The sequence below is a fragment of the Phasianus colchicus genome, chromosome 28 (genome assembly GCF_987193195.1).
Source record: "Phasianus colchicus chromosome 28, bPhaCol1.hap1.1, whole genome shotgun sequence".
NCBI lineage: Eukaryota > Metazoa > Chordata > Aves > Galliformes > Phasianidae > Phasianus > Phasianus colchicus.
In genome coordinates this window covers 1310802-1322048 of record NC_143463.1, presented here as the reverse complement: position 1 = coordinate 1322048, position 11247 = coordinate 1310802, and the positions used below count along the sequence as shown (strand labels likewise).

Here is an 11247-nt window from a genome sequence, read left to right as displayed (position 1 = left end):
CCCAGCCCCCACAGTCACTGCAGTACTGAAAACAAAAGGCCCCAGATGTGCAGCCCCCACCCCTCCAGGCCCCACAGCCATGAGTTCAATCAAGAAACATGTCGAGAATTGGGGGAAGGCCTCTTTCAAACACTCGGTTTATTATTCTGTATTATTCTAAACAACAGACATAAACGAGAAACTTCCCCCCTCGTTTTACAGTGCCAAAATTGCTGGTGTGCGTGAGAGCTTTGTTGCCTAGGATCTCACAAAAACAGACTTCTGTTTATCTCCGCTCTGGGATGCTGGTGACGTGGTGATGTGCTTCTTTCTCCCTTTTATCGTGATGTTGATTTGGGATTGCAAAGATCTCTGCCCAGCAAAAAAGGCAGACTGCTCACATATCAGGGATGCTCACATATCAGGGATGCTCACATATCAGGGATGCACTGCTCACGCCCTTTATTTCCTGACAGCAAAGAAGGGAGAGAAACAAACCAGCTGCTGCAGCGGGGCAGGGTGTGCGTGCATCTTCAGCAATCCTCTCCTGATATTAACTGGTTTTCTTGGATCCCAACAGCAAATTCCTGGCAAACCATGAAGAAAGTTCAACTTCCTGATGCATCTCTGCCTTGACTGCTTCTGGTAAAGGAACTATAACAGACCAGCTTCTAGTGGTAGAATTTCCCTGAGCAAATTGCTCCAGGTGTATTCCTGGGAGAGGCTGAATTGGGTTGTTTCAGTGTGTTTTTGAACAGCTAAAAGACTGTGCTGAAGGAGGAAAAGGAAACCAAGACGGAGGGAGGATGGAGATCTAAGTCCACGGGAGTGATCTGACCTATGGACTTTGGACACCTCAGTTTCTGCCTCACCTTCCCTGCCCATCCCTATAGCTTTTCCCAGTGCTGTGCTGCAAGAAGTGTGGAGGAAGACACACACACCCAATGCACATGTCAGTGAGAGCTGGAAATAAGGCAGAGAGAGTTCAGATGTATGGAGAAGATAAGTGTTATCATGAGCTCCAGCACCCAGCTTTGTTTTTATATTTTTTATTTCATCATTGAGCTTTTCTGGAAAAAGCCAGACATGGCGCTCAGCAGCTTTCAAGGCCTTTGGATCTGCTGTATTTCTCATGGCCACGCACAGAGCCAATGCGCAGTCCCACCTCTCAGTCCCGGGGTCTCCTTGCAATGATCTCCTCGGTGCCCCCCTGCTGTGGGGCAGAGGGGGATGGAGAAGCTCCTGTGTTGCATCCATCCCCAAGACCTTCCAGTTCCCCATCCATCACCAACCTTCTGCTTGGTGGCCAGAGGGACCACGTGAGGAATGACCAACCAGCAAGGATGTGCAGCTCTCCCAGTGCTCCGCGCTGAGAGCCAGGCTGATGGTTTCCTTCTTTCCAGTTTTGCCCCTGCCCTCTGTGCTCCCTTCACATCAGAGGCACAGCTTCAGCCACGAGTCCTTTCCCACCCAAAGCCACGGGTATAGCATCTCCTCGGGACGTGAAGCCAGGCAGAAGGCAAAGATCTGGTCTTTGCTTTCAGCATCAGCAAATACCACCCGCCCACCCCCAAAGTCCAAGGAGACCCGGATGGCCCTGGGCAGCTGGGCAAGGCGCAGGGCTGTCCAGTCAGGGCAGGTGAAAGCGTAGTACTGCCCGAACCACTGCCCCACGGCCCAGATCCCCTCCTGGGGGGTAAAACTGAGGACCCCCTTCCTCCTGACAGAGTGCTGGGCCACCCCCACCGCCCACCAGTCTCCACCATCGGCCACCTCCACCTCCCAGCAGTGCTGCCCCGAGGAGAAGCCGCGGTCACCCAGCACGCACGGCTCCGTGCCGAAGCGCTCGGGGCCATCGGGCAGCGATGCCCACACATCCCCACGTCTCACATCTCGCCCATCGTCAGCCAGGAGGAGGAAGGGGTTGGCGGTGTTCGGGTCCAGAGCGAAATCAGCTGGGGACAGAGGAGAAGCCGCTCAGGACAGGCAACCACATGTTATGTCAGGGCTGAACCCACCCAGCAAGGGAAGGGATGGGGTGAATTCCTTCCTCCTGTCCAGACATCTCCATCATGGGGTGAGGACCTCTCTGCGCCGGGCTGCCCCAGGCTCGTGCTGCCCTAGTCCTGCCCTCTCTGGGGCTTCCCATGCAGTGCCTGGCCAAGGGGATCCCCCTTTCCTGGAGGATGCAGCTGCACCTGCTGTGCAGACACCTGGACCTGAGTGTGGGTTTTCCTCGTGCTGCGAGAGAGAAGCAGGCACAGCTGGGCACAGACCGTGACTCTGAGCCCAGGACTGATCACCCATGACCTCACATTCTTCTTTCTCTCTGTGTGCAATGGTGGGAGCCAGGATGGCAGCTCGGGTGCCTGGTGCTGCTGGTGGGTCTACAAATAAGCCAGAGGAATCCAGCTGGGGGTGGGGGGTCACCAAGTCTCAACCCTATGACAATCCCCAGGAGCTTTGCCCCTTTCTATCTCTTCCACAGCAGAAGCAGGACGCACTTTTCTCCCAGACAGCACAATCACCTTGAAAAACTCACCTCTTTTGCTCCTCTCCTCCTCTTCATTGGCCAGAGTCTCCATCTCTTCTCCCTCCATCTTGGAAATGAGCATTTCTGCAGAACATCAGGAGGAGCAGAGGCATGTTCCCTGCAGAAAGTGGAAACTGTGGGACACAGAGACCATGTGAAGATGATAAAGGGCACCCTGCTTTCCAGAAGCTTGGGGAATGCTGGAGAAGTCACAACATCCCAGCACAGTCAGCACTCGCTGCAGGCTGACAGTGGGAAAGAAGGGTTCAGATGGGTCCAGACACCTTCAGTTTGCTCTCCGCTCACCGGACCACATCAGATCGTGGCTAGAAAGGACTGTTCCCACAGTGTCCCCATGCTGTTTGCAGAGATGCATCGTGGGAATCCCTGCATCTCCCCTCCCCTTGGCCAGCTGCAGGTTGGTGATAAGAGCCCTCTGAGCCTTACAGAGCTCTGAGCCCTGCTGGGTCCCCTCCCTGTGCTCGGGTGGGATGCCAGCTGGGGACACCAGCCTTATCAGGTGCCCAGGTTGTGCAGTGTCATGATGGAGGAGCTCTGGCTCCTTACAGGCTTGCCCAGCTGTGTTGTGCTGCCAATGGGTTGCAGGGGGAGATGTTGGCAGGGCATGTGTTGCTTCAGTTGCTCATCTGGTAATAGGGGATGGTGCACACTGGTCTTTGTGCCCTCCCTCTTTTCCTCCCCCCTCTACAGACACCTTTTCATGTGCCCAGGAGTGATGGCTTCACCCCAACTCAGCCCATCCCACGGAATTTCTCCCCCCAGGGTTTGTCCTTCCCACTCTCTTCCCCTGCATGTTCCTCCCTGCCCACATGCTTCACATCATCAGCATCCCTATGAGCTGCAGAAGCCACGCTCCTCAAAGTGATGCACACCCTACCAGCACAAACACTTTTATTTTGAGCTGTCAGCTCCATTCCCCAGTGTGGGCCAGGTCTGTGCCTTTATGTGCTCCGTGCCCTGTGTGAGCCCCCAGCAGCCCCCAAGCAGCACAACAGCATTTCCAGAGCAAAACCTCCAATCAGCAATGCTCAAATCTCTCTCTTACTTTCATTTTTGAGTGGAGGAGGTGCACAAGGAAATGGGCTGTAACATTGCATTCAGTGGTTGCATTTCCTGCTCCCTGCCCTCCACCCGTTGCTGGCAGAGCCAGGACTGCACAGTTGGTAAGCTTGGGGCTGGGGGGCGGTTTTGGCTGCGGTTGTTGTGCTCCTTCCATCCCCATGCCAACGTGGGGATCATTCCTGTGAGCATCCCCATTGGGACTGGGCTAGGAGATTGGATTCACTGCTGTGGGCACTCAGTCAGGTTTCTCATTGCCATCCTAATGTTTCCAACTCCTAATTCAGGGCTGGATCAGAGAAGCAAGAATTCCAGATTCAAACAACTGCTTGGTGTGTGCTGCTTTGGGCACAAAGCACCCATCTGCTATAAAAGGTTTTAGATTTGTTCTCAGTAAAGGACAAGTTATAGCATTTCCTTTAAGGCAATGGGAAAATGGCAAAGTTGGGCTGCTGATGTAAAATCGAGTTCAACCCTGGGGATTTCAACCTTAGACTGGTTATTATAAAAACTGTGCTGAAATCAGCAAAAGAATCCCTTTAAAAGTACATCACTCCCCATAATGTTCTGCCATCCTGCTTTTCTTCTCACCTCTCTGCTCTCCCTTCACTTCCCCTTTTCCATTCTCAGGGTGGGTTTCATGAAGACGATGTTTTTTGGCTGCTGCCTCCACTGCCCTATACTGGCTGCTGTCATTTACAGTTCCGTTTTCCACGTTTGTGAGCTGCAGTCAGGTATGAGCCCCCGTGGCTGTGTTTGCTCTGCCCATGTGATGGCACAGCACAGGCTTTCAGCCATCTCACAGCGATTTCTTGCTTTCCTTCCAGCCCCATTCAGCGTGCAGGGCCCCCCTGACCCTGTGGCCGTGGCTGTGGGGCAGGACGTGGTGCTGCCATGCCACCTGTCCCCGGAGCAGAGCGCACAGGACATGGAGGTGACGTGGTTTAGGGACCAATTCACACCCTTCGTGCATCGCTACAGGGATGGCCAGGACCAGTACGGGGACCAGGAGCTTCGATACCAAGGGCGCACGGAGATGCGCCTCACCAACGGCAGCGTGAACTTGAGAATTCTCCGTGTCCAGCTGTCTGACAAGGGGTGTTATACCTGCTTTGTTCGTACTGATTTGGGATATGACGAGGCTGTGGTGGAGCTGAAGGTGACAGGTCTGTAGTCTGTGATGTGCCAAACCAAACTACAACCCACGAAAGGTTATAAAGCAGATGTTTACTATGGTGCTGGGTGCGAGGCAGATATCTCCTCCGAACACACACTGAGAAAAGCAACGGTTGCATATTTAAAGACATAACATTTAGATATTCATTTGGTTCTGAGAAAATGGAGCGGAATTCTGAGAAATTATAAACATACCTTTCCATCCTCTTAAGCATGCATCCTAAAACGTGGCGGGGCTCTCTGGTGGTCATCGGATAAAGTCTAATAGTCTTTCTTGATGTGAACTTTCAATCTTTAAAGGGGTTGGGGGGTGTTGTGTTGAGCTGAGGCATCTGTTTCACTTTCCTGTCTTCAATAACATCTTCAGGATATCTATTCTTCTTTCTTATTGTTGTTTGGCGAGTTCTGAGTTTCCATAGACTCTGCATCCTGTTCTTGAGCTTACTTGTATGCAAGCATCTTGTCCTTCAGCTTGTATCCACTCAAGTTATGTGAAAAGGCTCTTCTCACAACATGGAAAAGCTGTTCTCATGATCATCTCTGTCCCTGTCTTCACTGGGGGGCTCCTCCCAGTACCTCTGATTTGCTTGCTCACAGCCAGCACTCTTTTCTCCAACCCTTCATCCTACTCTCCTTGTACATTCGTCATCCCATTCTTCTATCCCACACTTCATCCCACCTGCCTTACTCATCCTTCACCCCACTCTCCTCACCATCCTTTATCCCACTCTTCATTCCATTCTTCTTCTTCTCACCCATCTTCATCCCATTCTTCTCTCCCAACCTTCATCCTAATCTTCTCACCCATCCTTCATCCACCCTCCTTCCCCATCTTTCATCCCACCTTTCATCCTGCTCTTCTCACCCACCTTTTATCCAAGCAGTGACTCCAGGTGCTTTTTTGGGGAAATCCTGGTGATCCCTTCCAACACAAACCATTCTGTGATTCTATGATGCTAAGACTGTGCTCACCAAGTTGTCTCAGAGAGGTGGAACGTCCACTGCACAGCCACATGTGGCCAATGAGATGTGCTGCCTACAAGAAATGCTGTTGAAATTATTTTCTTAATATAAAAATGGATATAGGAAAAAAAAAAGGCAGTGGGCAATAAAGTAAAATATGCTTTTATATTTTAATATCCAGACCTGGGGATTACTTTATAGCAGCCTCCAGGGCAGATGTTTATGGAGAGGACTGGATAAGAACTTGGAAGGCTCGCTGTGCGCAGAAACACAGAAACATCACAGAATGGCTTGTGCTGGGAGGCCCTTAAAGCCCATTCAGTTCCACCCCCTGCCACGGCTGGTTATCCCCCAACCTCATACCCAGCATCACCCCCACCCCATAATAACCCACAACCACCGTTTCCTGCAGCCAGTGGCTCAGCGCCGCTCATCGCACTGCAGCGCTACCAGGACGGCGGCATCCTCGTGGCGTGCCGCTCGGCAGGCTGGTTCCCGCAGCCCCAGCTGCTGTGGCGGGACCCCCAGGGGCAGTGGCTGCCCTCCCTATCTGAAAACGTCGCCCAGGACGAGGGGGGCCTCTACACAGCAGAGAGTGTCCTCGTCCTCGCCAGTGGTGTGAGCCAGGAGCTGGCCTGCGTGGTGAGGGCTGCGCTGCACAACCAGGAGATGGAGTCCGCGTTCTCCATCGCAGGTAAGTCGAGCACGATGCTGTGGATACAGGCTGTCTTTTCCCTGGAACAGACATAAATCTGTGTTCTGTTACTGCTTGCAGGGTAACCGAAGCCCTGCGGGGATCTTTTATTTTTCAGATCCCTTTTTCCAAAACGCCAGACCATGGAAGATCGCCCTGAGCGTGGTACTGGTTGCAATAGTTGCTCTCTCCATCGTTGCTGTTTATCTGCTGAAAATGAAAGGTACAGTCCTGGTCTGCGGCCCCTATCTGACTCACTGCTCGGGCTCTGGGGAGGTCTGGGGGGCAGGGACCCCTCTGGGCTCATTTGGACGCCGCTGCCTTGTGCGGGGTTGGAGCTGCAGATGTAGATTACAAGCATGGTTTTTTAAACCACTGATGTTTCTTTCTTCTGTTTTTATTCACAGGAAAGTATGAGAAAAAAATAGGTAAGCTCCACTTTGCCATGAATTGGAAAACTGGAGAATTCCCACTGACTGATTAGACAAGGCATTATCTTAAGGGTGGGCTGGTGGAGGCAAAGGGGTACAGAGCAGCCACAGAAAATTAAGGAACTGATTTCTGAAATGACAAAAGGATGAAATTGTGAAATGATGCTGCAATTTTAAGTAAGCTCATGGCACAAGCAAAGAGAGAGCAAGGGTGCTGTATATTGGCAGAGCTTTGCTCTGCAAAAGGCCCTTTTAAAAGGCTTCTATTAAGAGGCGGCAGGTTGGGGTCTCAGATTTTGTGTTGCTGTGATAGTAATGAGTTCTCTGGTTCTCTCTGCAGCAGCACAAGCCGCAGAGCTGGGTAAGTCCCATCCTTCCTGCTAGAATCCCCCTGCACTGCTCCATGCAGCCCTCCAGCTGCCCCCAGTGCAGTGATCCATCACTAACTGGGTGGTCTTTCTCTTTGCTGATTAGGGGACCGTGCCACCAAAATTGGTAAGGCTCATTCTGTGCAGGTGGCTGTGGTGATGTCCCAGCCACACTGGGGTGGTGCCCACAGCTGGTGCCCACACCCATTTGTGCTCGTTCACTGTTTTGCAGAGAAACAAGCTGAGGAACTTGGTGAGTACGGTTCTTCTTCCTATGCGGGAGATGTTTCAGTTGGTCTGTTTTCCCACGTAAATGCAATGAGTATTGCATTTACACCCTGGTTTGGGTCTGCTGCTGGGAAATGAAGAGGTGACAGATGCTGACCTCACTTCAGAAGCATTGCCATCCATTATGTTTTTAAGTTACTTCCTATTCCTCTTCTATACTAAGAAAAAAAAAAAAGCTTTCTATTTGCAAAGAAGGCACAAACAGACAGTAAGCATACTGTGAGTCAGGCCCAGCAATGGGACTGTGTGTATCAGAACTGGATGGGGCACTTCTCATAACCAGACACCGAAGGTTGGAAGCCACACACCATGCAATAACTTTCACAAATGCACCAACTATCAGGGAAACATGCAGCTACGTGTCATTATCCCAGACAAACTAGTGCCATGGGTGCGTTCGGGTTCTCTCTCATCCGTGTTTGTTTTCTAATGTTTCTACTAGAGTGGAGAAGATATGCAGTGCCGATTGAAGATGGTAATCAAAGTTCTGTCTTCTGGGGGCTGAGCCCTCTTTGCTTTACTCTCATTTCCTGCTGCCCCCCCTGCAGCAATGCTGGGATGCTCACGCTTTGCAGTGCTGTGCTCAGGGCCCTGCTTGATACATGCCCTTCTCTAAGGCACATCTGAGAGCCCTGGGCCCCAGCGAGCAGAGCTGGCCTTGCTCTGGGGATGCGGGGATTTGCTCAGCATGGAGTTGGGCTGATGTTCCTCCTCCTGCCTGCGGTTGAAACTAGATGATCTTTGAGGTCCTTTTCAACCCAGGCCATTCAATGATTCTATGATCCATGATTCTCCACTCTGGGCTCTCCGCGGTTCACTTTCTGCTCCTCACACCAATGCTTTGCACGTCTTCCCACTTCTTTGCGCCCTGCCCCTTCTTCCTCAGCAGGAGAGCTCTGTCTGACGTGTGCCTCCCTCTGCCCCACAGTGAAGGTGGTTCTGGACCCGGACACTGCCCACTGCGACCTGATCCTGGCTGCTGATGGCAGGAGTGTGACGCGCACGGACCGACGCCAGGATGTCCCCAGCCGCCCCGAGCGCTTCGATCCCTGGCGCTGCGTGCTGGGCTGCAAGGGCTTCGCGGTGGGGAGGCACTGCTGGGAGGTGGAGGTGGTGCTGGACGGAGGAGGGTGGACCGTGGGCGTCTCTCGAGAAGATGTGAGGAGGAAAGGGGAGATTGAGTTTGGCCCAGAGGAAGGCATCTGGGCTGTGGGGCAGTGGGCAGGGAAGTTCCAGGCGCTCACATCTCCGCAGCGCACGCTCCTTCCCGATGTTCACACTCCCACACGGGTCCGGGTCGCTCTGGATTATGAATTGGGCCAAGTGGCATTCTTCAGCGTGGATGAGAAGATCCCCATCTTCACATTTCCACCGGTGTCATTCCATGGGATAAAAGTCCACCCCTGGCTCTGGCTGGGTCCTGGTACACAGCTCAAAATGTGGCCCTGATGAAGAGGAGGAGGAAAGTGAAGGTGCTGCTTGGGATTGATTCCTATCATTAAACAAACCAGCCTATATCAGTTGGGATGAATTTGCCGTCTCCATCTCCAAGGGTAAATGATGTTACTTCCCTGGACCTCTGTCCCAGGACTGTTTAGGTAGATGCTTCATCTGAGGCCAGATGTGCTGCCACACCAGCTCCTTCACTCATCTGATGTCCAGCAGGCATGGACCTTCCCAAACGAAGGCTTTACCTCTATTGCCAAGTGCATTTTTTAATTCCAAAAATGAATGAGGATACACTTCTGTGCAACACAAATAAACTCTGTTCACGCTCAGCCCGGGAGCACTGAGCCTCACTGTGCAGAAGTCCAAAAGGAACAGCTCAGAGATGCAGCATGAGTTTGCAGCAAGGTTCTCCAGGTGTTTGCTGGAACATACAGGAAGAAGCTTCCTCTATAGCAGGACCCCTCATGTGAGCACTGCAGGAGGAGCCGGAGCCAAAGTGGGGACCCTGAAATCTTCTCCATTCTCCTCGTTTACCTGTGCAGCAGCTTGAGATCCTGCAGAACACAGACATGAGTTTCTGCTTCAGGTATGGCAGCAGAGCTGGCAACAACACTTCAGGCAGATGCTCCTCAGTGTGTTTAGAGAGGAAAGTGGAAAAGCCACCTGAGGAACACGTCATGATTGCGAGCTGAAAGTAAGACTTCCAGCTAAGAGTAATTTCAGACAGGAATAACATAGGGCAGGTATGGTGGTGGGAGGGTAAGCACTAATGAAGAATGCAGTATTGCAAAATAGCATGCAGGGGAATGCTTCACTGCTACTATCAGTCATTATTTCTTAATTAGTAAAAACTAATTCAAAGAGAGAGCAGTGATGGTGCAACGCATTCCCTTTTATAAAAAGTGGTCTGTTGCAATTAGGCAAACATCACGTTAATAAGTAAGGTTCATTTTCAGATGGGTTTTCAGCAGTCTCACAGTGACAAAACAAAACAAAAAGCAAACCCTGTTGGAGCTACTGGGTGCTACTGAGAAACGCAGTGCCTCCCAGTTCCAACTTAACAGTGTATTTGTGTATATACATATACATACATCCGCACACCCATGTGCATAGGTAAATCTCACCTTTGAGATGCTCTAGGCAAATCAGGAAGGAAGAATGAGGCACATTTGAAGAGGGTGCACAGACCACAGCAGCCAGCAGAGGGGAATCGTGGCACTGAGGCCAGCATCAGACTTCCCAGACTGAGGGGAGCAGGAGCACTGCAGTGCAGGAGAGGAAATCATGTACAGTCTTAATCCTGGGGACTGTAAGAGAAGACAGGGGGAACATCTGACCTCTCCCTTCCTACTCCATTCTATTGGAAACCACTGGTGCAAAGTCAAAAAGCAGCCCCCAAGTCCTGCCTCTGCTGCTGCCTCCAGCTCATTCACTGCAAGCTGAACAGTAATGCTGCAATTTGGCTCCTTGGATGATCAATATTGCTAAATATGGAGCCTGGGAGACTCACAGATGGGCATCAGTCAGACAAAAATCAAGACACCATTTCAGATATATAAGAATATTTGGGGTAGGATGGTTCTGAGAATCAAAACACTTGGACTGTAAGTTATAAATAGATTTGAGGAAGAAGTCTTGCTTATAAACACTTTAGGTTGAAGATGTTTACTTGTTTTCAGATGGAGTAAATGTAGGACTACCTATGCTGGGGTGAGAGTTTGAGAAAAGAATTACAGTTAGCAAATTGAGGGAGGTCATTCTCCCCCTCTGCTCCATTGTTATGAGATTTCAACTGTGCTCCACTCAAAGGTCCCAGCACAGAAAAGCTGTGGACCTGATGGGGAGAACTGAGAGGAGGCCATGAAGTTGCTCAGAGGGCTGGAACACCACTCCTATGGAGGGCAGCAGGGAGAGCTAAGCTTGTGCAGCCTGGAGGAGAGAAGGCTCTGGGGAGAGCTCATCGCTGCAAACATTCTGTGATTATATTCTGTGATGCTCAGGTCAGGGTCTGCCTGAGCATTGGTTTGCTGGTGGGAGGTGGTAAGACATTGCCTTTGTATCACTTGGGGGTTTTGTTGATGTTTTTTTTCTAACGGCCTTTATTAAACTTTCACTATCTCAATCCATGAGTCCTGTTCCATGAGACTCTTCCTGTTCTCTAATATCTCCTGTCTGGGGGTCAGTGGGCAAGCAGTAGATGGGTCCTTAGCTGCTGCCTGGGATTAACCTCTGAGTCCACAGAATGGAGAACCTGTGCAAAAGCCATCCTGGTCAACATCTGCCCTT

General features: G+C 51.3%; 2 protein-coding genes across 5 annotated transcripts; one reads left to right on the top strand and one right to left on the bottom strand.

Annotated features, from left to right (window-relative positions):
- Window positions 1-117: 117 nt before the first annotated feature.
- On the bottom strand, window positions 118-2959 carry LOC116236197 (E3 ubiquitin-protein ligase TRIM7-like). Of its 3 annotated transcripts, none has more exons than XM_031604763.2 (3): window positions 2797-2959; window positions 2522-2630; window positions 118-1934 (listed from the first exon to the last, which is right to left on the bottom strand). In XM_031604763.2, exons 2-3 carry the CDS (start codon window positions 2592-2594, stop codon window positions 1414-1416), a joined length of 594 nt encoding a protein of 197 aa, XP_031460623.2. In that variant the 5' UTR covers window positions 2595-2630; window positions 2797-2959; the 3' UTR covers window positions 118-1413. The 3 variants fall into 3 exon arrangements, with proteins under 3 accessions (XP_031460623.2, XP_031460621.2, XP_031460620.2); XM_031604761.2 differs by having other exon boundaries at window positions 2522-2646; window positions 2797-2957; XM_031604760.2 differs by having other exon boundaries at window positions 2522-2958.
- A 630-nt stretch (window positions 2960-3589) lies between these two features.
- On the top strand, window positions 3590-11083 carry LOC116236196 (butyrophilin subfamily 1 member A1-like). 2 transcript variants are annotated; one of them, XM_031604759.2, is made up of 11 exons: window positions 3590-3696; window positions 4223-4326; window positions 4420-4758; window positions 6144-6425; window positions 6544-6648; window positions 6833-6853; window positions 7197-7217; window positions 7331-7351; window positions 7457-7477; window positions 7955-7987; window positions 8441-11083. In XM_031604759.2, exons 2-11 carry the CDS (start codon window positions 4233-4235, stop codon window positions 8959-8961), a joined length of 1458 nt encoding a protein of 485 aa, XP_031460619.2. In that variant the 5' UTR covers window positions 3590-3696; window positions 4223-4232; the 3' UTR covers window positions 8962-11083. The 2 variants fall into 2 exon arrangements, with proteins under 2 accessions (XP_031460619.2, XP_089982282.1); XM_090126156.1 differs by lacking the exon at window positions 7955-7987.
- Window positions 11084-11247: the final 164 nt, after the last annotated feature.